The sequence below is a fragment of the Myxocyprinus asiaticus genome, chromosome 9 (genome assembly GCF_019703515.2).
Source record: "Myxocyprinus asiaticus isolate MX2 ecotype Aquarium Trade chromosome 9, UBuf_Myxa_2, whole genome shotgun sequence".
Lineage (NCBI taxonomy): Eukaryota > Metazoa > Chordata > Actinopteri > Cypriniformes > Catostomidae > Myxocyprinus > Myxocyprinus asiaticus.
Window position 1 is genome coordinate 50182329 of NC_059352.1, and position 24421 is coordinate 50206749.

Genomic DNA, 24421 nt, shown 5'->3' on the forward strand with positions numbered 1-24421 from the left:
TAATCCAATTACGCCCAACACTGGGTAATTGGCAAAATAATTTTCAAACAAAACATTCTTTTAAGAACAACACATCAAATGAATGTCCTTACAAGTAGGTTTGTAAAAGTTTGTGTGTATTTGCGTGTTTGTATTCACCTGTTTGTCTGTCAGTGTGTATATGAACTGTAGGTCAGGGCTGAACAGCATGTCTCGTAGAACCGGGCCTCCCTCGCTCACGGGAACACTCTCGTACAGCAGCGCAGGTCTGGACGGACTCACCGAATTAATCAGAATCTGACAAAACAAAAACCACAGCCAGATCATTAACATCTCATTAACATCTGATTAACACATACACAGTCATTTCACACACAGAAACGCACTGAAACTGGGCCAAACGCTTTGATCATTAAAACACAAACATCATTACAGTAATATCACGAGTGTGTCAGGACAACAGTAGAATATAATCATCTCACAGAAGTAAATCAGAGCGGATGAGAGTGTTTCTCCTTCATTGTCAGCATTAAATCCCTCAATCAGCATCATTCTCTTTCTGTACGGCAACAAGAGGATTAGATACATTAGACACTAATTGAATCACACAATGAAGACAGACACAACAGTTAAGCACTTTTATACAGGATTACCGCACCAATCAACATATACACAAACACCTCCAGTAGTGAGCTGCCTTGCTGTCTACTGCCTAGATATGCTGCATCCTAAATCGAATGGAACCTCATAAGTGACCTTAATGGAACATTCTATATAGGCAGCCACTCCACGAATCCACACATAAAGTGCTCCTTACTCGAAAAGCACAGGACACTTGACTCAAAATTGATTTCGATAGACTTAAGATACTATAATATAGAATAAATAATTAAAATACATAGCATACACACATATTAGGTTAATGTATGTTAAACATTATGAATTTTATATGTGGAATTATATAATGAGTTATTTTATATATATATGTAACTAACTAATAACAACTATTTATATATTTTCATATAAAGTATACATCGATTTTGTTAAATATAATAGTTATTTAGAATTTACACACACACATATATAAAATTCTATATCAACAGTTAAATAATTGTATTCATATTGTTTAACATATAATTAATATATATTACAATTTTAATATATAATTCTATAATTAAATGTATAATACATTTTTTTATTATATTTTACCTAAAAAATGTAAATAAATATATAATATATAAATATATGTTTGTCTATATTTGATTATATAAACATTTAATTTTATAATATATTTAGTTATATGCTGTGTGTGTGTATATATACACACACACACACACACACACACACACACACAGATCAGCCACAACATTAAAACCACCTGCCTAAAATTGTGTAGGTCCCCCTCGTGCCGCCAAAACAGCGCCAACCCGCATCTCAGAATAGCATTCAGAGATGATATTATTCTCACCACAATTGTACAGAGCGGTTATCTGAGTGTGACAAGGAGGAGGGCGGGGCTACAGAAATACTCACACCAGCCCATCTGGCATCAATAATCATCCATGCAATTATCTAATCAGCCAATCATGTGGCAGCAGTGCATAAAATCATGCCTATACGGGTCAGGAGCTTCAGTTAATGTTCACACCAACCATCAGAATGGGAAAAATGTGATCTCAGTGATTTGGACATTGGCATGATTGTTGGTGCCAAATTTTCCATATTAAATGAAATATCTGTATACTTGTAACATTTCTCTCAACTTGTCTGCCACATTAAATGTATTTTTTTCCACGGAGCTCACTGAACTCATCGAAATGCATTCTTTCACTCCACAAAAGATACTTGTGATGCTGACTTATTTTTGGCCAAAAGGTATCTTAGAAGGCAGCATAGTGTAATCATGTCTTCTCCAATCCTGAATATTTGGTTACGTTCTTGTTTGGAGAACACCTAAAAACTGAAAAATAAATAAATAAATACAATCTGTCCACAGTTATTCACGAAGGTCACCAAACATAACCTGCTCAAATAAAATGCATGAGCATGATTACCATCGTTAATCATCATGATTAATTCAAAATGAATATTAGTATATCAGTTGTGTATTACTTGACTTTTACAAGACAACTCAAGGCTGCTGCTTTCCCATATAGTGAAAGTGAAAATGGACTAGGGCTGTCAAGTTCCACAAGTATCATAAAAAACTTGTGCACTATATTTCAAGTCTTCAAAAGTCATACAATAGCCTCGTGTGAGGAACAGACCAAAATTTAAGTCATTATTCTCTGAAAATCGTCTTGTTTGTTTTCGTAAAAGATAGCAAATTCGTTGGGTTTATGGGGTTGAATAATGACTCAATTTCTTTATTTCTTTGTGAATTATTCCTTTAACAGTCATTTACAAATGAAGATGTCAAGAATGAAAGAATGTATATAATGTACAGTTTCAGGTTATATCTGAAGGTCTACACCCAGGGGGAGGTATATATATTACTTATGTAAATATGATCCAGAGAGAGAAGGGAGCGGTTCTTCTATGTTCAACACATCCATCATTTCTATTGCTCTCAATAAACATGCACCATTAAGTGAGCGACATCTCTGACTGCGACGCAGTAATCTCTCTCTCCTGCGAGCACATTTATGTGCTTGAGCGAACAGTATATGAGTATAGAGTATCTGTAATGTACTCAGCCTGTTAATATACTAACATTTCATTCCTCAAACCACATAAAATCACTTATGCATACACGACAGAGCAATACACACATCAAATCGAGTTTTATTGCTATTACAGACTAAACGGAGGGGTGTAGCAACCATTAGAACTTCTTGATGATTCTCTTTTAGGGTTCGACTATAGTAATTATAAACTTTAGATCAAAGCAATAGAACTTTATGATATGTCCTCATTTAGATGGCCATGTAAACATATGTGCATGTGTGCGAGTTGTGTAATCTTTAATCTGTAATCACTCAAGAACTAGTGTTCCTCGGGGAGTAGCGGGCGATTACCAAACCACTGATGCCTAAAATGAGCGTTTAAGGAAGCCAGACGTAATTAAACAATGACATATTCCACTTCCTGTCCCTTGATAATACTGCAGTGTCCACCCGCATAAATCTACACAACATCTCGAGGACTACGAGACGCTTCTAGAGTCACAAACAATACTGGAGCCGTACCATTGCACACACTGCCAAGAGTTATAATCAGTCCAGCCTGTTTCTCTTTAATTCAACTCTCAACGCCAGCAGGAAAAGCCATCAGAGAGAGAGTGAGAGCGAGAGAGAGAAAGTAGCTGTGGTCTTAGCTGTTGTGATATCCAAAAGAATCATTATATAATGGATCCTTCAGTCCTAGATGCTGATTGGTAAATACAGCATTCATGTTGTGCTAAAATACACAAAAGAGCACAACAGTGTCCGCCTACTTTTTCAGCCGCCCTGGTTTCACAAGTATTTTTCACAGTGATTTCATAAAATCTTTCATTTACCAGCTCCGAGGTGAATCACAACATTACAAACTTTGATTTGAAGCAAAAAGTAATCAGAAAATCAGACAAACATACAGGACTGTTTACTTAATGTCTTTAATGAGGGAATGAACTACAATCCCATGAAGCATTGCGAATGACAATGGACAAATTTTAAACTATTGATTTAAAGTTGTTCATTATAAGTACTGAAACAAATATTAAAATTTTTTTGCAAAATAGTTTGAGAGTGAAGGGAGAACAACTCGGTCACTGCAGAGCTCTTTTGCCACGGTTTGTTCGCTGTTTAAAGAATGAACAAAGTGACGTTGATGAGTTTGCAGGTGAGTGTACGAAACTGTATGTAGCCATTAATAGGTTTCATTCAAGCTGTCAAACCAAAAAAAACGACATACTTGTAACTGAAAATACATTGTATAGGCTCTCTGAAAGATATATTTACACAATATATCATCCAACAATGGCTAGAGTAAATAATCTTTGTTCTTTTGATAATGATTTGGGTTGAATTTAATGAAAAACTATGCAAGTTGTGCTCCGTGGCTACCTTTGTAGAAAATAATTGTTTTGAATTTTATAACGGACTATGTCGACTGCCAGACATGTCCGATGTCCCTTTAATTTACCCTGCCACTCACACTTTACAAAAGCTGTTTTGAGAAAAATGTTTTTAAGATAAAGACTACTGTGCAGCAAGCAGCCCTATTTATTTCTGAAAAAAATCTCGACATACACTGATGAGCCAAAACATTATGACCACTCACAGGTGAAGCAAATAACATTGATCATCTCCTAACAAGGCCACATTGTCAAAGTCTGGGTAGATTAGATAGTAAGTGAACAATCAGTTCTCATAGTCAACGAGTTGAATGCAGGAGAAATGGGCCGGAGTAAAGACTTGAGCGACAAGGGCCAAATTGTTATGGCCAGATGACTGGGTCAGAGCATCTCAGAAACAGCAAGGCTTGTGTGGTGCTCCAGATCAGCAGTGGTGAGTACCTACCGACAGTGGTCCGAGGAAGGACAAACCACAAACCGGTGACAGGGTGTTGGGTGCCCATCATCAATGCACGAGGGCAAAGAAGGCTATCCCGTCTGGTCCGAACCGACAGAAGGTCTACTGTGGCAAAAGTCACAGAAAAGTTTAATGGTGATTATGGGAGAAATGTGTCACATCACACAGTGCATCGCACCCTGCTGCATACGGGGCTGTGTAGCCACAGACCGGTAAGACTGCCCATGATGACCCCTGTCCACTGTCGAAAGCACATACAAATGGGCACGTGAGCATCAGAACTGGACCTTGGAGCATTGAATGAAGGTCACCTGGTGCGATGAGTCCTGTTTTCTTTTACATCATATGGATGGTCATGTACGTGTGTGCCGTTTACCTGGGGAAGGGATGGCACCAGGATGCACTGTGGTAAGATGACAAGCCGGTGGAGGGAGTGTGATGCTCTGGGCAATGTTCTGCTGGGAAACCCTGGGTTCGGCAATTCATGTGGACATCAATTTGACACGTGCCATTTACCTAAACTTCGCTGCAGACCAGGTACACCCCTTCATGGCAATGGTATTCCCTGATGGCAGTGGCCTCTTTCAGCAGGATAATGCGCCCTGCCACACTGCACACATTGTTTGGGAATGGTTTGAGGAACATGATGAAGAGTTCAAGGTGTTGCCCTGGCCTCAAATTCCCCAGATCTCAATCTGATTGAGCGTCTGTGGGATGTGCTGGACCAACAAGTCTGATCTACAGCGGTTCCACTTAATAACTTACAGAACTTGAAAGACCTGCTGCTAATGTCTTGGTGCCAAATACCACAGGACACCTTCAGGCGCGGTTATGGCAGCACGCAGAGGACCAACGGCATATTAGGCAGTAGTCATAACATTTTGGCTCATCAGTGTATATCGATAATCATCTGGAAAATCTTCTGATTATAGATCCCAAGCCTATATTTAATGTATGTGCTTAACATTTTAATGAAAAAATAGATTATTTCTATTATGTAGTTGTGCCTTACAACACATTTTTGTCCCTGTTATGCATCAGTGTTACGGAAACATTATGAAGGTACAGTAAGACACACTCACACACACATCTGTGGCATGTGTTGGCAGTGTGCTGACAGCTGCGTGGTCGCCAAGCAACCAGGTGGGAAACAGATGCTGCAGCTGCGGTTTGGCCTGTTGCCACAGTAACACAAAGGGCATCGCCCCCTGGTTGCACTTTGTGTCTGTGTGTGTTGAAATGGAATCCAGTGCAAAGTGAGTGAACTCAAAAGTGAGATTGTTTAAAGGTTCATTCAAGCAAACCGCAACCGAAAGAGAACACTGCCAATGAAGAGTGAAGGGTGTGTATTGATTGGTTTGTGTCAACAGCCCTGTGTGTGTGTGTGTGTGTGTGTGTGTGTGTTCTGAGTAATTAACAACAATCTGGGTTGTCTGCCAGGAAGTTCTTCGGGTCAAATAGGAAGTGAACTCCATTTCAATGAAGGCTAAAGGGTCTGCCTCCCACTGTGTCACAATGCGACATTTATTAAACTAGATTTTTGAAAGTGCGAGCAGTAGCTTCCTGTGCAAAAGTTGCAGACACAATGCCAGGGCATTGCTATGCAGTTGCAAGGGTGTTCTGAGTAGCCAAAACAACAGAACCGAAATGTAACTTCTTAAACTCAAAAATGAGAATGTTACATGATCTAAAAAGTTTAGCAGTGAGAACTGCTGCAACATTAAACATCTTAAAAGTGGTGACAGATTTGATCAAAGGTTTCGCACAGGACTGCTGATTTTACACACAGAGGAACAAGCAGCAGACAGCACTGGCTCATAAAAGACAGAAGGATTCAATTCGTTACCCCAGGTGGACAGCACACTTCCTCCTGCAGTATTTCTCAAATCTCTCTGCCGTCTCTGACAAAGATTGTAAGGAATTTAACTTTCCATTAATTTGTTACATAGACATTCAGTTTTGAATGCGTGAATCTTTAGCTACACATTGTCCAATGAACAACTCATTAGTAATTACACCGATCTGCAGTACGCATAAAACAGTAACAGTTCTTGCTTAAGTAATGACAATTGTTGTGTATAACCAGCAACTACAGTACTGTAGTTAAGTAAAAATGTAAATGTAAAAATCCCATTCATTTTTTTCAATCTGGGAGTCGATTTTTTACGATAACTTATAAATCTTTATAGACAGACCTACCGTGAGCTCCGAGGTTATTAATCGATGGTATTTGCTTCTGTTGAAGCCATCAGTCCACGCTATTTCAACGTAATTTTTTAAAAACGTTTTATCACAGTAATATGTCCACATTGGCGGAACAATGCAGATGTTTAAGAACTATTAACAGAACTGAAAAGCATGAAAATCATTTGGTTCAAAGGGTCTAAAGGGGGTGCTATATCGCGAAAAAAAGTTTACGTTTAAAACATTAAAGTCCCCGTATATGTAAGTCAGGCATATGAGGTGTCATTTGAAAGAGTAGAATCTGAACTTTTCAGAGATAACCATAAATTCTGCATTTATGTTACTTAAAATAAACAATAAGGCCTCAAAAAATTTGCGCTGTAAATTAGCGCCCCATAGAGGGAATGGGGTAGAAATATTTATATGAAAATAAAAGTCCTTCAAATAGCACCTAAATGGAAAAGTCATATATCAAATGAAAGCTCTCATTCTCAGCAATGTGACTGTAACTGTGTTGCCCTAATACCACAGTTTGAAAGATTTTCAAAAGAATCACAAAGTGAAATATGATTTCTGTAAGTCAAACACAAACGTCTCTTTTATGCTCCAAAAACTGCTGCTGTAAGCCCCAAATAGCCAAAAACAATCTGCTTTTACCTTAGGCAGTTTTCTAAACAATGTGCCATTTTTTACTTGTCTGTGAGCTTGCTTGGCTGGATGCTGGATGGTGAGAATGTTAAACAAATCATCAGAAATATATGTTATCATAGTTAACCAGTGCACATGTTATATCAGTACAAAGGGGTCTCAGCTTTCTAATGACACCTAGATTGAGCTTCTAGTCCACTCAGAGGCCGAGATATTCGATAAAATAACGAGGGTGGTGCTTGAACTGAAAATTAGACTGAATGTCTATGGACGAGCATATCTGTGAGGGCTAAAATGCATTAGAGCGCCACCTACATTTTAGATCTGTATATTGCGATGGAATGTGATTGAGGAAAAAATATGTTTTCTAATGCTTTCTGCCACCTAGTGAAATAAAATGAGACTTTTCAAAGTGAGGTAGTGTGAACAGAACCAGAATTACATGTTTAAAAGTTAGGACAAAAAAACAAAACCTGTTTATCATAAGATTATAAACACATACAATATTATTTATCAATAATTTGAGTCTATTTTTCTGAAAAATGAGACCAATTTTTTGCACCAATTTCATGCACCAGAGTTTAAGGGGATAATGGAAAACCAGAACCGACTCTATGAACCAGTTCTTGATTCTGAAACCTACTGTTTTCAATCATTTCATCAGAACATCAAACGCTCAAACCATTTATCACTGACGTTCATGTCTGTGTGCTCATATTTGGGCATATACAGGGGACACAGACGGATGAAGCTTATTTCTGATCTACAGCAAGAATTCTTAAGGTGTGTGTGTGTGTTTATGCCGGAGGATCTAATCCAACAGGTTGCTATGGTTACACCTCCTGAAGTGGCTGTGTTTTGGATGGTCACTGCAGAACATAACCGATGAACAGATTAATCAAAATGATTAGCTCAAGTACAGCACAGAGATCACAGCGGAGCGGAGCGAGGAGGGGAGCGATCAGAATTTCACTGGAGTGAGGAGCGCGTTTCACGAGACTGCACTCAGCCTCGCTCCCGCCGCTCATGAGGCGCTCACTTTCCGCACCTACCAGAATGCGCTACATTACTCATGCGGCCACATTCATTTGTGTGTGCTTCTTATCTGACAAATATCTGAGAGACTACGGAGGCAGTTCAAAACACAGATTAGTTCCCCGTACATACTACATTTTATTAGGCTACTGCAGATGTTTGTGAGGTTTACCGTCTATTTGCACAGGATAAGCGATGTCTGTATAATCACAGAGATGAGTGTCAACTGCATTAGCAAGCCAGTAACCCTACAGTACAATCTTGAATTAAAAATATAGACAATCTTTTAACATTATGTAATTGTATCTGTCCCTCTGGAAAATATGTTGTGAAACACGGTGCTTAGCACAATTTTTCCCCATTCACTCTACTCAAATCACAAAATTACTACTTGTGTCCTTATTTTCCTAATCAAAAGAATACATTCTTGTTTGTTTCTCATGCATCAGTCCAAACAAACAAAAAATGCCAGCATTTAGATGAAGTTTTGAAGATATGATTTTCTGGTGTGTTCTCAATGGCCAACATCCACTTCAGACACTTGGGGAACATTAGAAACAATGAGTTAATTGGTTCACAGGCTGGACAGTGCAGATTCACTGACTTTTTACCAACATGTCAATTCACACATGATAGAATAACAGGGGTTATTTTTACAGAGCATTTGATAGGTAAAAGACGCTATTATCTTTACCGGCACGGGAACACGCAGCATGCAAAAAGTCCAGAAAAATGACTGACATGATTAAAATCAATGAGAAGCTCTGGTTATTAGGCTGTTACATTACCTCACGTCCCCATATAAAACAACCATGTCCAAACAGGGCAGAGAGAACAAGGCGCTGTGTGTGTAGTTGTTATTTGCGCCCAATATGACGAGGGATTTTTTTTTTTTTTGTACCTGATGTAAAAAAATAAACAAGAATGTTGACAAAGAAATTGTCTCAATTCTTTCTCATTTCATGAGGCTCCCCTTTAACATCGGTCTCACTCATGTGCACTAGTGAGCAAGGAGCAGAGTGATGACTTTTGAACTTGAGCGTTGGAGTTGAGCGATTGCATATGAGCGAATATTTGAGCGGAGCGACAACTTGCTCCACTCCGCTCACATGCTCTGATATATGTATACTGTGTGTGTGTGTGTGTGTGTGTGTGTGTGTGTGCGTGTGTGTGTGTGTGAGTGTGTGTGTGCGCGCGCGCATGTATATACAGTATGTATATTGTATACAGCTCTGGAAAAAAGCTCTGCTTGAATTTTTGCACCATGAGTGGCATAAAGTCACCCAACAGCAATGTGAAAGACTGGTAGACAGCATCCCAAGACGCATGAAAGCTGTGATTGAAAATCAGGGTTATTCCACCAAATATTGATTTCTGAACTCTTCCTAAGTTAAAACATTAGCTTTTTCGTTACGCTTTTTCAGTTCTGCCCACAAATTTACTATCAGATTGAGGTCAGGGCTTTGTGATGGCCACTCCAATACCTTGACTTTGTTGTCCTTAAGCCATTTTGCCACAACTTGAGGAATGCTTGGGGTCATTTTATTTGCGACCTAGCTTTAACTTCATGGATAATTTTCCTTCCTCATGATGCCATCTATTTTGTGAAGCGCACCAGTTCCTCCTGCAGCAAAACCCCCACAACATGATGCTGCCACCCCCATGCTTCACAGTTGAGATGGTGTTGCAAGCCTCACCCTTTTTCCTCCAAACATAATGATGGTCATTATGGCCAAACAGTTTCATTTTTGTTTCATCAGACCAGAGGACATTTCTCCAAAGAGTAAGATCTTTGTCTCCATGTGCTCTTGCAAACTGTAGCCTGGCTTTTTTAATGGCAGTTTTGGAGCAGTGGCTTCTTCCTTGCTCTGCAGCCTTTCAGGTTATGTCGATATAGGACTCGTTTTACTGTGGATATAGATACTTGTCTTCCTGTTTCCTCCAGCATCTTCACCAGGTCCTTTGCTGTTGTTCTGGGATTGATTTGCACTTTTCACACCAAACTACGTTCATCTCTAGGAGACAGAATGCATCTCCTTCTTGAGTGGTATGATGGCTGCGTGGTCTCATGGTGTTTATACTTGAGTACTATTGTTTGTACAGATGAACGTGGTACCTACAGGCGTTTGGAAATTGCTCCCAAGGATGAACCAGACTTGTGGAGGTCCACAGTTTTTTTCTGAGGTCTTGGCTGATTTCTTTTGATTTTTCCATGATGTCAAGCAAAGAGTCACTGAGTTTTAAGGTAGGCCTTAAAATAAATCCACAGGTACACCTCCAATTCAGTACACCTTCTATCAGAAGATAGTTGGCTAATTGTTTAAAGGCTTGACATAATTTTCTGGAATTTTCCAAGCTGCTTAAAGGCACAGTTAACTTAGTGTATGTAAACTTCTGACCCACTGGAATTGTAATATAGTCAATTAAAAGTGAAACAATCTGTCTGTAAACAATTGTTGGATAAATTACTCATGTCATGCACAAAGTAGATGTCCTAAACGACTTGCCAAAACTATAGTTTGCTAATATGACATCTGTGGAGTGGTTAAAAAATGAGTTTTAATGACTTCAACCTAAGTGTATGTAAATTTCTGACTTCAACTGTATATCACTCCATCTCGTGCCCAACAATACAGACAACCTGTCTCACTTAATTATATGGAGACAATAGAGACAGAAAGAGAGAGAGACAGACATCTTAATTTACTTGTGTACACACATTTATCTAGCTATCTAAATGAAGACATACCATACCATAGTGTTTATAAGCTGATAATCTGCCATTTTACTTGTGATTTTTGTGAAAGCATACAAGTCATTGTTGTTGTAGCGCCTTTAGTGTTCATTTCACCAGGAAACTGCCGCGGTACATACAACAAGCCACGTAAAAATCATTTTGCAAAAATGTTGCTACAGTAATGTGATTCTATGAGATCAGGTTGGTGTTTTACCTTTGTAGGGCAGCATTTGACTGACCATAACCCAAAGTCTACAAGAAAACAAACATTTTTACTTTTATCTTTTTTTTTTTTTTACATTTGAGGACATAGTAAAAGAGATGTATTATCAGACTTTATTATTTAGGTGACTATTTAACCTCCCAAAGCACAGCCAAGCAAACACGACACGTCCAGATGTCATTATTTGAGTTATAAGAAGGTTTTTGGCGTTCTGCATCCTGTGGTGTTTCCAAAAACGCTCTGGACTGATTCCTGCACATTCAGTCTCATTGCTCCGCTGAGAGAAAGTGTTCCCTCTTCGCTCACATTAACATCGCTGCAAGCGCTCTCTTTCTCTCTCTCAGAGGAGAAGAATTCACAGAAGAGAGGAAATAAAGGACAGAAAGAGACAGTACATCACCTCTGGCTGTTTACAGTTGTCTCAAACGCCTCTCTGAACTATAGCTTTTATGAACAAAACAGAAAACTTTCTTTTCCCTCAAAAAGTGGTTTAAAGTGGATTGGAGGTAAACTCTAATCGATGTCTTCCGCTCCTGAGAGACACAAAAAAATAAAAAATAAAAAAATAAAAAAATCTGTAAAACAAGCATCTCAAAAGGAAAAACCTTTCCAAAGACAGAATACACATCTAGTACACTAGTAGAGCACTAGTGATTGTGATAATCACACACACACACACACACACACACACACACACACACACACACACACACACACACAGGTGTCTCGCTGGAGCTTGCCGCTGAAGGGTTTGACCTCGCCTGATGGTGAGGGCACAAACGATTACAAGCCTTTTCTGGTAAGAGCGGAGCAATTGAAAATCCTTTCAACTGACACACACACACACATACACACACACTATACAGCCTCCATCTGCAGTTATTCTCCAACTAAACTGCAATCAGAACAGCACAATACACACACATTATCATGAGAGCGACATACACAGCTCTTGCACAGTAATTATGACACACAAAGAGGGTCTCGTCTCTGTATATGACTGAACCACAGATACACACACACACACACACACACACACACACACACACACACACAGTGTATCAGTTATGGAAAGCAAGAAGAGAAAGTCACGCCAGAACCAACGGCAACTGGCATCAAAAAAATACGCAGAAGAGCAGAAGATTACCAGCGAATAAGGACACACCAAGTTACCATCTGACTTCAGACCACTTGAATTATATAGTACAGGCATCATATGAACCAATTAAATCATGATTTTTGTCATATCTGAAGCTTTACAGGGGTAGTCTTACTTTCAGTTCAACAGAAAAAAAAATGTTTTTGGAGAATGGGTATGAGTACCGATACTTCATTTTAAATTTTATCATCAAATATTGTATTATTTTTGTCAAATTAAGTGCTGCACAACGGAGCATCACAGATGTGAGATATTGCTTAAATATTATACACTTACTATTGAGTTATTGTTATTAGTATTAGTAGTAATACAGTGAATATTACATAACTTTACAGTAGATATATATTTCTGTCATACTTTTTTCATTTAAATTGAGCTTTTATTTTGAAGTGTTTGTGCTTTTGACGGTAGCTTTTCAGTCCGAAAAACCCAGCCGCTACGTGACTCAGTGATTAAGCGCAATGGCCACTATTTCATTAAATAACTATGTACTCTGATTGTGCCTCATGGTACAGCATGAATTTGAGCTCTGTTCACTGTCATCTGCTATAAACAAAGCCTGCGATGATCATGACAGTGTTTTCCGTGTATGAGCCAAGAAGGAGCTTTAAAAGGTATGTGCAGCCGGTGTCGGCACAACACTGTCTCTACACATTCACAAGTGCTCACATTTGAAGCGAGCTGCACATGCAAACTACATCAATGAGCCAAAACATTATGACCACTCACAGGTGAAACAAATAACACTGATCATCTCCTAACAAGGCCACATGTCAAGGTTAGGGTAGATTAGATGGTAAGTGAACAATCAGTTCTTGTAGTCAACATGTTAAATGCAGGAGAAATGGGCCGGAGTAAAGACCTGAGCGACTTTGACAAGGGCCAAATTGTTATGGCCAGACGACTGGGTCAGAGCATCTCTGAAACGGCAAGACTTGTGTGGTGCTCCTGGACAGCAGTGGTGAGTACATGTACCTACCGACAGTGGTCCAAGGGGAGACAAACCACAAACCGGCAATAAGGTGTTGGGTGCCACACAGTGCACATCGCACCCTGCTGCGTATGGGGCTGTGTAGCCACAGATCGGCCATAGTGCCCATGATGACCCCAGTCCACCGTCGAAAGTGGCTACAATGGGCACACGAGCATCGGAACTGGACCTTGGAGCAGTGGAAGAAGTTCACCTGATCCGATGAGTCCCATTTTCTTTTACATCATATGGACGGTCGTGTACATGTGCGCTGTTTACCTGGGGAATTGATGGCACCAGGATGCACTGTGGGAAGATGACAAGCCAGTAGAGGGAGTGTGATGCTCTGGGCAATGTTCTGCTGGGAAACCCTGGGTCCGGCCATTCATGTGGACGTCAATTTACCACATGCCACCTACCTAAACATAATTGCAGACCAGGTACACCCCTTCATGGCAATGGTATTCCGTGATGGCAGTGGCTTCTTTCATCAGGATAATGCGTCCTGCCACACTGCTCACATTGTTCAGGAATGGTTTGAGGAACATGATGAAGAGTTCAAGATGTTGCCCTGGCCTCCAAATTCCTAAGATCTCAATCCGATGAAGTAACAGCACATTAGGCATAATGTTTTGGCTCATCAGTGCATATATTTACCTCATTAAATTGCTTTTGTGGTTAAACAACCTCAATAAGACATAACGTGATTTTCATTTGTGCTGAATGTTTACGGAATGACATTCATACGTCAAATGGCATCGGATTATGGTATCTAAGCATTTTTACGAGCACGAGTACGAGTACATGAGTGTGGAATCAGGCCCAATTCCGATACCAGTTGTAATGACATTCCATAAACATTCAGCGCACAAATTAAACACTAAATGTTACTTTTTTCTCCCGGTACTGTTTCTCTGGTGGTTTTGACCATTGCACTGGATCAGCTGGGCTGAAGTTACATACGGCTGGATTCTAATGCAACTATAGATTTAACATTCAGTCAGTGCACCAGATCTCCTCCTCAACACTTAGAAAAATGAGCCAAACACATGATGACTGAACATGTGAAGCATGCTCATATAGCACTTCATGTGATGTACTGCACTCTCAAACCAAAGAGTCACTCGAGTCAATGAACTACATGAGTATACTTCACCTGAAAGAGGAATCCAACATCCTGAGAGTCTTTAAAGCTGCTGTGTGTAAAATCCTCTCTCGTATCCCAGTTTAACGTGCAGAGATCGTCATTAAAACAATTGGATAAAACATTGTATAATGGCCGATAAATGCAATTCTATATATATTAAGAACACTGAATAATCTTTGATTGGAAACCGTTCGCACCATATAGGCTAATGAACTATATATTACTTGGCGGACGAATTCTCTTACGATTCGTATTAATAAAAGAACAATATTTATTCAGAATAGTTGTCTCATTGTTACTGGTAATCATTTCGCTGTTTTCGCTGGTTTATAATAGTAATAAGTCAATTGAGACCCTGTGTTAGTGATATTGCTATGGTTAAGCAGGCTCTCGAGGCTTATTACACTTTTATCTTATTACTGCACAGACATTATTGTGAAATATAGAGTCTTGGCTTTTATCCGACTGTGGTTCCGGTTTCAGATCCAGATATTGATTAGTCTGAGGTGCAGCTAAGTCACGAGCATACTCATGCATTAATATTTAATTACAGATAATCCCGATACATAAACCTCATGCTGGGCAAGACACATTCATTACTATTAAACATAGAGCAGAGGTTGCAGATAAAGAAGAGAGGTTGTTTTTTATTATTATATTAGTGTGACATTTTTGGATGTGCATTTTCGCATTTATGAAATTTATGAAAAAACAAATTATGTTGTTGCTAATAACCATTAAGGATGTGTCACAAACAACCAGGAGGTCGACCAGTTTATACTTTTAGTCTTAAAATTAATTCCCTTTAAATCACCGCTGCTATGGCCATGCACATGAATACAGACGCGTTTGATCGCTGCGTCACAAATCGCACTGTTTTTTTGAGCATCCCGCCATGAGCGTTGCGCTTTTAAAACTTTGCGTCAAGTTAAAAGTAGTCCAACTTTTAAAAAACGTGTTTTGAGAGCTCTGCATTCTGCTCGAATCCACTGAGCACGTATAACTGCTTTTAAGTGCAAGAGTGCATCTTTTGTAAGAAATACGTTCAATTGGGTCAGGTGAAGCAAAACAGGGTTTACCTTACAGATTAGTTGACTAGTCGTTTAGGCAATCCAACAACTTTTCAATTGTTTGCACATCGCTGGTAAATTGTGCATGTTGGCTAGTAGTGTGTAGTTCTCAGGTTTGTATGTGTTTCAGTATCAAGTGTGACAGCAGCTCTATCGGCCCAATGAGACACACAAAAACACACACAGTAAACGCAAACACAAGCCAGCGAGAGTCTCATAAAAAGACATGCTTTGCTGCTGCAGCACTTTCCATGCAAACCCCAAATTACACAATCACAGCTAATTAACAGGCTGGTAAAGCTGCTGTCAGTGCACTTCTAAAGCGCACACACACTTCAACAGCTTCATCCTGACACAGCTACAAATGCACAACTCAAACACCTTGACACAGTTTACACATACATACACAGATTACAATTTCAGAACAGCTGTTTGAACGCTGGCAGGATCTTTACATTCTGCCAGACAACCTGGTCATTTTTGCAAAATGATTTTTACATGGCTTGTTGTACGTGTCGCTGCAGTTTCCTGGTGAAATGAACACTGAGGCGCTACAACAATGACTTTTATTCACTTTCACACAAATCACGGGTAAACCGGCAGATTATCGGTTCATAAACACTTATTGCCAAATTCCTCGCACAATGCTATCTTATGACATCTAAACACTTTTACTGTAGTGCATGACTCATTTTAACATTTGCACTGCATAACGAACTACATTAACAGGCTTGTTCAAGTGTGATCAAATTGTGTGGTAGCTCAACTGATTGAGCGTTGCACTTGTTATGTAAAGGGTACGAGTCCTGAAGAGCACGCGAGTCGACACGTGAGCACAAAGTGTCATAGAAGCACCACAAAATGACGTGGTTTCTTGAGAAATTGTGTTTTTCATCTCACATTTGCTTTTTCTGACACTATCGGTTAGGTTTATGTTTAGGGTAGGGAGGTTGGTTTTGTTGATTTAAAACTCAGAGTATTAACCTTAAAAACCTCATCTGTTTCAGAGAGTACTCGCTTTTAGAGCCACACAGTGAACATTTCACACCGAAACTGCCACCATATGTGTAATGAACTGCATAATATCATTGTGCAAAGATGCAAGCCAATGTCATGTATTTTTCATGAGATCAGATTGAAAGGAGATGTGAAGCATGAAAAAAGGACAAAAAGTACCATAATATCCACACTAAAGTAGTCATTAATTTTTCCCTTCTTGTATTGAAATTAATTACAAAATATGCGAAAACCTTGTGTCTTGAGGTGCCAATCTAAATACATTAGAAAGAATTGCTCTTTGGCTGAACTTGATTCAGTTGTGGACAGTGGTTCCATGTGTTTGAAATGAGTTTTCTTAACTTTAAATTACTAAGTAATCTGAACACAAACACTTTGTGTAGAAAGAACCTAGATAAATTGGGTAAACCCAACAAAATTAGATGTGTCAGTGTAACTCAAATAAATCACTTTTATTTCATTAAGTACTGATTAGTGAAAGTGAATGTTAGCATGCTAAATACATGCTGGTTTGAAGCACTACAGAGTGTAGTTTAGTAACTGTGTTATAGTTAACAATCAGTTTCATGTGCGACATCGACCTGTCCTCATCGTTAGCTCAAGCTCCACTCAAAACTCCAACATAACAGAAACTCTTCTAAATCTCAACATAAAACATTAAACACCAACAAGTATCTCCCTTTATATTCATCTTCACTTCATTTTAACATTTACTCTCCCTATCGAGTCTGAAAATGGAAGTGGAAATCCCCTGCCCAGTTTCATCAATGCAACATTAACACCAGAAAAACTATTCATGTAGTCCCAACTCAAATGGATTAAGTCAACTTTCATTTTACAAATTTAAATGGATTGAACGCAAATGAAATCAAGTTGTGACAAAAGGGCCTAGTTGGCCTAATGGTTGCTTTAACCTCCTGAGACCCGAGCGTGACTTCTGTGTGCATTTTCCATTTCATCTTTTGATTTGCAATTAGTAGCACCTGATAAACAAGCCAAAAAAAATAAAAAATAAACTTTTTGCTAGAGCAAATAGTTTTCCTAAAAATGTGTGTCATCATATGTGGACAGCGGGACTAAGTTGTGAAATTTTAAATAACACTAATCTATAAAAAGTCAGATTTTTTTTTTTCATCAAATAGTTTATTATGTTTCCAGGAGTGTTGGTTATTCATGTTTTTGAGATGTTACAGATATCAGAAATTAGCATAATTAATTCTGATTCAAAGTAATGTCCAGCATCATCCAATCACTGTCAACCATGTTAAAATAAAATGATACATTATAAATTCTGATTATCATTGTCCCATGTCTGTCAAACATGTTGAGTGATCCAAACATCATCTGCAGCCTGAAACTGAACTTTTGATCAGATTTTAGGAGTGCATCCACTAAGCTACATAGGATGCTCCCTTGCTCCCTATTTAGTGAATGACTTGACCTCCAGTGTGCTGTCTGTCTGCACTGGTCTCAGAACAGTTTGAAATGCACCTTATTTTCATCCTAACTTCATATAAAGCCTCTGAAAGCAACATTTTTTTAGCTTCTGCATGAATACATTTATTCTCAATGTGAAAATGCACAGTAAATATATAGGACTGCATTAACTAATGTTAATGAATAACACCTTCCAGTGTTAACAAACAAAAATGTAACAAAATGTAGATTTTATTTGGAACGTCTGTCAGAAAACCGCTCCACAGCACTCATCTGAGTACTTCATGTTTATGAGTGCACCACACGAAAAATTAACGAAATATTTAAAGCAGCATATTAAACTAAACTATGCTGCGCCACTAGAAACAGATCACGGAAATCAATGCCATGGTGTTTGATCATGTGACCCCGTGTGTCAGAAGTTTAACCCTTAAATGACTCCTTAAAGTGTCCTGAAGAGTATGCAATGGGTTTAAATGAATTTCAATTATGCATTGCGTATAGCGAATCCAAAATAGAGAGTCCTTGCATGAGTTCGCGGGTTGCACAAGGTTAAGTGAATTGAATAAGAAGCAAAAATCCTTTTTTAGTATATGCGCAAGCACAAACGAGAAGAGGATTATCAGTAAATATCAGTTTGTTTCTCATATGACTTCAGAAGACGTGATATAACACACAAGTTGTATGGACCACTTTTACACTGCTCTTTTGTCCTTTTTGGAGCTTGGAAGTATAAATAACCACCCACTTTCACTGTATGGAAAACAGCAGCTTGGACATTCTGCTAAACATCTCCTTTTTAGTTTTAGGGAAGAAAGTCATACAGTTTCAGAAATGAAATAAGATATGCCCTTGAATATCACTCCGTGTGTGTGCGAGACGGAGAGATGTGAATTAAAAGCTCTCACAGAGGAAGCAGTCTGATCAGGATATTCATGAATATTTCAGCACATATGAAAAGATTACAAGCGTTCACTCTCCATAACTCACAATAGGCCCTGTTTGTCTCGCTCTCATTCTCTCCTCTCACCACAGACAGTAAAACTGAATAAATCTGAAGGTCAGAGAGTAAAGTTTGTGTGTTTAAGGCTCATCTTATTTGATTCTAGGTCTGACGGTGCGCGCAGTACATCATACAGATGTGTCTTTGTGCTTGTCCTCGTGTCAGTGTGTGTGTTTATGTGGGGAAGAACACTGCACTCTTTGTGACACTGTCCTGAGGCATCCGTATGTGTGCATTTAGGACAAGACCGTGGGAACATACTAACGGGAGCGTCCAGCGGCATATGATCGCCATGTGACAGTTGCAAACACACACATTGAACAAACACACAACGTCTGTCGATGAAACTCTTAAGACTCTCTCATAACAAAAACACACCCCACCACACTCGCAGGGTGTGTGGCATTACAGTAAGGGTGTTTACATGCACTTTAATACACTGATAACAACCAAAAAATGCAAGAAAAATGCTTTTTTCGTGATATTTGAAATCATCGGGTTATTCTCGGCTTTTGACGTGTCCCAAACTAGTTAAGACAAGGAAGAACTAAAAGGCGAGTGAGCGGTGCAACGCAAAACAATGCGACAAAACCAAAATCGCAAGTCATTCCGCTTAGCCTTACGTCGTGTCAGATTTTTCCACCTCTAAACATCACATTTATAAAAAAAAAAAAAAGCAAACTGTGGTTGGTCACTTTATTAGTCAGACGGCCTCTTCCGGTCTAAAGCCACATCCACTTTAATCGTACGTTTAAAACGTACATTTTCAGTTTTATAAAGTATGAGGTTATGAAGCGGTTATGAAATGAGGTTTTTTTTTTTACGTGTCCATTTTCAGTGCTGTTCTAATGTGGATGAAAGGCGTAGGTCTAAACATAAAATGAATGAAAACGCATATTTTTCCTCTACATTTTGGCCTTCCGTCCACATACATTTGAAAACTGAGTTTTTGTTTTTGAGACACTCTCCATCCACACTGCCATTTTCTCCCCAATTTGGAATGCCCAATTCCCAATGCGCTCTAGGTCCTCATGGTGGTGTAGTGACTCGCCTCAATCCTGGTGGCGGAGGACGAATCTCAGTTGCCTCCACGTCTGAGACGTCAATCCGCGCATTTTATCATGTGGCTTGAGCGCGTTAACACGGAGACGTAGCACGTGTGGAGGCATCACGCTATTCTCCGCGGCATCCACGCACAACTCACCAGCGAGAACCACATTATAGTGACCACGAGGAGGTTACCCCATGAGACTCTACCCTCCCTAGCAACTGGGCCAATTTGGTTGCTTAGGAGACCCGGCTGGAGTCACTCAGCATGCCCTGGATTCAAACTCATGACTCCAGGGGTGGTTGTCAGTGTCAATCCTCGCTGAGCTACCCAGGCCCCCACACACTGCCATTTAAGCATTCTCCACAAGTTGCTCGTCCACACTAAAATGTACGAAAACACTTAAATCCCCTTACTGTGAAAAACTGCCATTCCATATACGAGCTGAAATGCAAATGACCTCGTGTTTTGATACCAGACGCACCGGTCAGAGTAAACTTCTCTGAATGCAATGTGAAGGTTGTAGAAAGTAACATTTATCTTTAACAACGCTATTAAAGTTGATATCAGGCACAACAACGTTACTACAACATGGTCCACCATCTTGTTTTGGGTTGAATGGATTATTGTAATTTATGATGACATGGATACTGCTGCAAAGACCAGTGTATAAAAGTGTTAATGTGCAGAATAAAGACAAAGGAAGGATGATAGGCATATCTTACTTTGGGCAGATGTGTAAATGGCTTTTACTGCAGATGGCACATGAGTGAATGGGCATTACAGAGTATTTGAGTCGATTTGATTCCTTTTGTAGACTAATTAAACAAAAAATAAAAAAACATGTAAGTAAATTTGCACCAGCTCGTTAATAACTCTAAATGCTGGTGTGTTCATTTTGACTGATTTTGACTGACTGAACAACATAAATAGAATGAGCGGTCAGCATCAAGGTAAGTGGAGCTTCAGGTCACACCTACCGATGACGTGGACCAATGGCAGTAAGGTGTTTAGCAGCCGATTAGAAGTTTTCCTAAAAGTTCGCCCAGACGAGCTCTTACGAACCACCGAAACGAACGCAAAAACACTTCTTGTTCTAATTGACATCACACTAGTTCATTCTTATATTTGAGCCTTCTGTGTGGACGGAAGGCCAAAACGTAGAGAAAAAGATGCATTTTTTAAAACGAAAAACGTATTAGTGTGGACGTGGCCTGAGATGGTGTTTTTGACAGAGAAAACTGAGCTTTTCGAAAACGCTCTCCTAAGTGGATAAATTAGAAAGCACCATCTTCGTGTTTTAGTGTGGACTGGGAAAACGGAGGTATCTGAAAATGATGACGTATTTGTTGTCATGTGATGCAGTCATGTGATCCATTCAACCCAAAACAATCAAGATGGCGGCCCATGTTGTAGCGGCGTTGTTGTGCCTGATATCAACTTTAATAGCGTTGTTAAAGATAAATGTTACTTTGTACAACCTTCACATTGCATTCCTTCAAAAGCGATGAGAAGTTTACTCATAATTGCTGGCTGGCGACAGAACACGAGGACAACAGCGTTTCAGACAGTACATGGAATGGCACTTTTTCGCATGCGCTGTAAGGGGATTTAAGCGTTTTCATACGTTTTAGTGTGGACGAGCAGCTTTTGGAAAACGCTTGAAAACGGCAGTGTGGACGGAGACCGTTTCGAAAACGAAAACGCCGTTTTCAAATGTATCTGGATTGATGTGGACATAGCCTCAGTGTGGACATGGCTAATACGTTTTAGTTTTTAAAGCGCATTGATTTTGCTACGTTTACCCCTCTCATCCACACTGGAATGGCATTTTCCTTCACTGATGATGGAGACATTCGAAAACACTCTCCACAACCGCATACTTTGGATAACAATGTGTTAGAAAAAAAACAACAAAAAAAACGTAGTAGTGTGGACATGGGCAGTTCATGGTCAAAACTTGAATCAGACTTTACGCTCATAGAAAAGTCTAAGTATATGAGACTATTTGCATAATGAGAGAGAAACACAGATTTGTGACATTGCTTGTCACTATTTACTAGATCTAACATATGTGAATTACCTCGAGTGTATCAGGTATACATCAACACAGCTGTGCCAAAAGACGATGCCAACTCTGTTTGCAAAGGGATTTCTTTTAATGAGTGTACTTAGAACAGCCAATGAAAATAAACGGCCATTAAAACAACATCCACCACCTTGAGAAAACACAGCTACTGCAGTACAACAGGTAAAAAGATGTTGATTCTAGATGTTGAAGTCTGAAGCAGTCAGAACGATCTGAATAACAACAAAGTCCCTTTAAGGCAAGTCAGGTCACTCGGCGGCCATATTTGTCATATACAACTATTCGTCACATTTAGTGTTACGATTTCAGAAAGGAATCTAAAGCAAATGCATCAGAACAGAGATGATAATGGAGTGACTCAGTGTGTGTTCTTAGCCAGATCTCATGCCAAGACACTAATTATAGACTTATACACATGTAGTGCTCAGTATTACACACGCAACAGATCTCAGTGTTGCTGTGTGTGTTGTGTAATTAACCTCAACAGCTCATAATCGCAGCCAACTCTGTGTAAGAGAGGCGATGATAAAGAAACCCTCTGTGTGTGTTTGTGTGTGTTTGATCTGTCTGTGATCTCCAACCCTAGTTGAGAGAGAGAGAGAGAGAGAGTTAGCCTAGCCTCTCTACAAATTCTGTCATCTATTAAGGGTCAAGGGTCAGGGAGGTTATCAGGTCAGTGGGTAAGTAGATCAATCCAGAGCTTACAGGAAGTTAACCTTCTGATAACAACACAAAGAGCAACATGAGGATTAGCATTTAATAATACAATGTACATCTATTCTGTAATAATCTGGATTTACATTTGCGTCGATCTACAAACAGATTTTGCACAAAATTAAGTTATCTTTAGTGCAATCTGAAACAATTTACATAAAAATGCTTTTACGAACAATTACAAATTTTTCAGCATTCTGCAACATATTAAGCAGAACAAACTTCTGAAAAGCATTTGTAAAATGATTCTTAAATTGCAGAATGCACAAAAGAACAATCATTTGGTAAAATATTTTTTATGTAAACTGTCACAGGATTCTTTTGCACATTCTGTGACAAATTAGATAAGAATGCTTTAACGAACGATTATCGTTCTTGTGAAATGCAACAATAAAATGATTTTCAGAAATTATTTCTGCTCGTTTCATGAATTAACAAATTTGCTTGAATCATCCGTAAATGTATTTTTACATAAATCAACACACAATGCGCAAAAGAATGCATAATGCAACAATTAAAGTAAAAACGGATTTACAAACGCCTTTCAGAAATTATCTGAATGAAAAATTTTGAGTAAAACATTCCTTCACGCATCCTGCGTCTATCTACATACATTTCTGCGAACAATTACGTAATCTTTAGTGCATTCTGCGACAAATTAATTATAATTTTAATTATAATTAATTACATAAGAATGCTTTTATGAACAATTACTAATTTTTCCACATTCTGCAACAAATCAAGCAGAACAAATTTGTGTAAATCGTTCGTAAAATCACTCTTACGTAAACTGTAACAGGATTCGTTTGTGCACTCTGTGTCAATCTACAAACGGATTCAAGACCAATTGCATATTCTTTTCAGCATGCTGCGATGATATACTTAATATAGTTTTACAAACTAATCGATTACGCATTTTTTCCACATTCTGCAAAACATTAGATAAGAACACCTTTATGATTGATTACCATTTTTACGTCTAGAGATGTGCTGAACGACTAATTTCACTGACATTTAAATGGAAATTTTGAAGTCGACTAGTCTAAAAAGAAACCAAAAAAAAAAAAAAAAAAAAAAAAAAAGGGGGTTTGTGACCCATTAAAAATACTTAATTTATTCCAAATCCGAAGCTAAATTCCACAGAAAAGGGGCATTTATCTGCGACGTGCTTGCCTTGCATTATTGTACATTATATATAGAACATGACACACATTCACTGAATCAACGTTAGCGAATATTTAACAGGCATATTTATTGAAAACAATTGAATGAATAGTGCAGGATAATCAGTTTAATGGGGGGAAATATTAACCGACTAGTAATTCCAGTGTCGACTATCAGCATCAGAACCGTTTAGTCGACTGGTCTCGCACATCCCGTCATTCAACAACTTAAGTAAAAATGGCTATACGAACGATTTTAACAAAATTCGTTCTGCTCTTGTTTT

General features: G+C 38.9%; 1 protein-coding gene across 2 annotated transcripts in view; it reads right to left on the bottom strand.

Annotated features, from left to right (window-relative positions):
• Positions 1–24421, bottom strand: part of LOC127445892 (plexin-A1-like) — a 176326-nt gene that overhangs the window by 96389 nt on the left and 55516 nt on the right. For both annotated transcript variants that reach the window (XM_051706360.1, XM_051706361.1), the window contains exon 4: positions 139–276. In XM_051706360.1, the coding sequence (XP_051562320.1) occupies positions 139–276 (138 nt within the window). The remainder of the gene's footprint in view (positions 1–138; positions 277–24421) is intronic.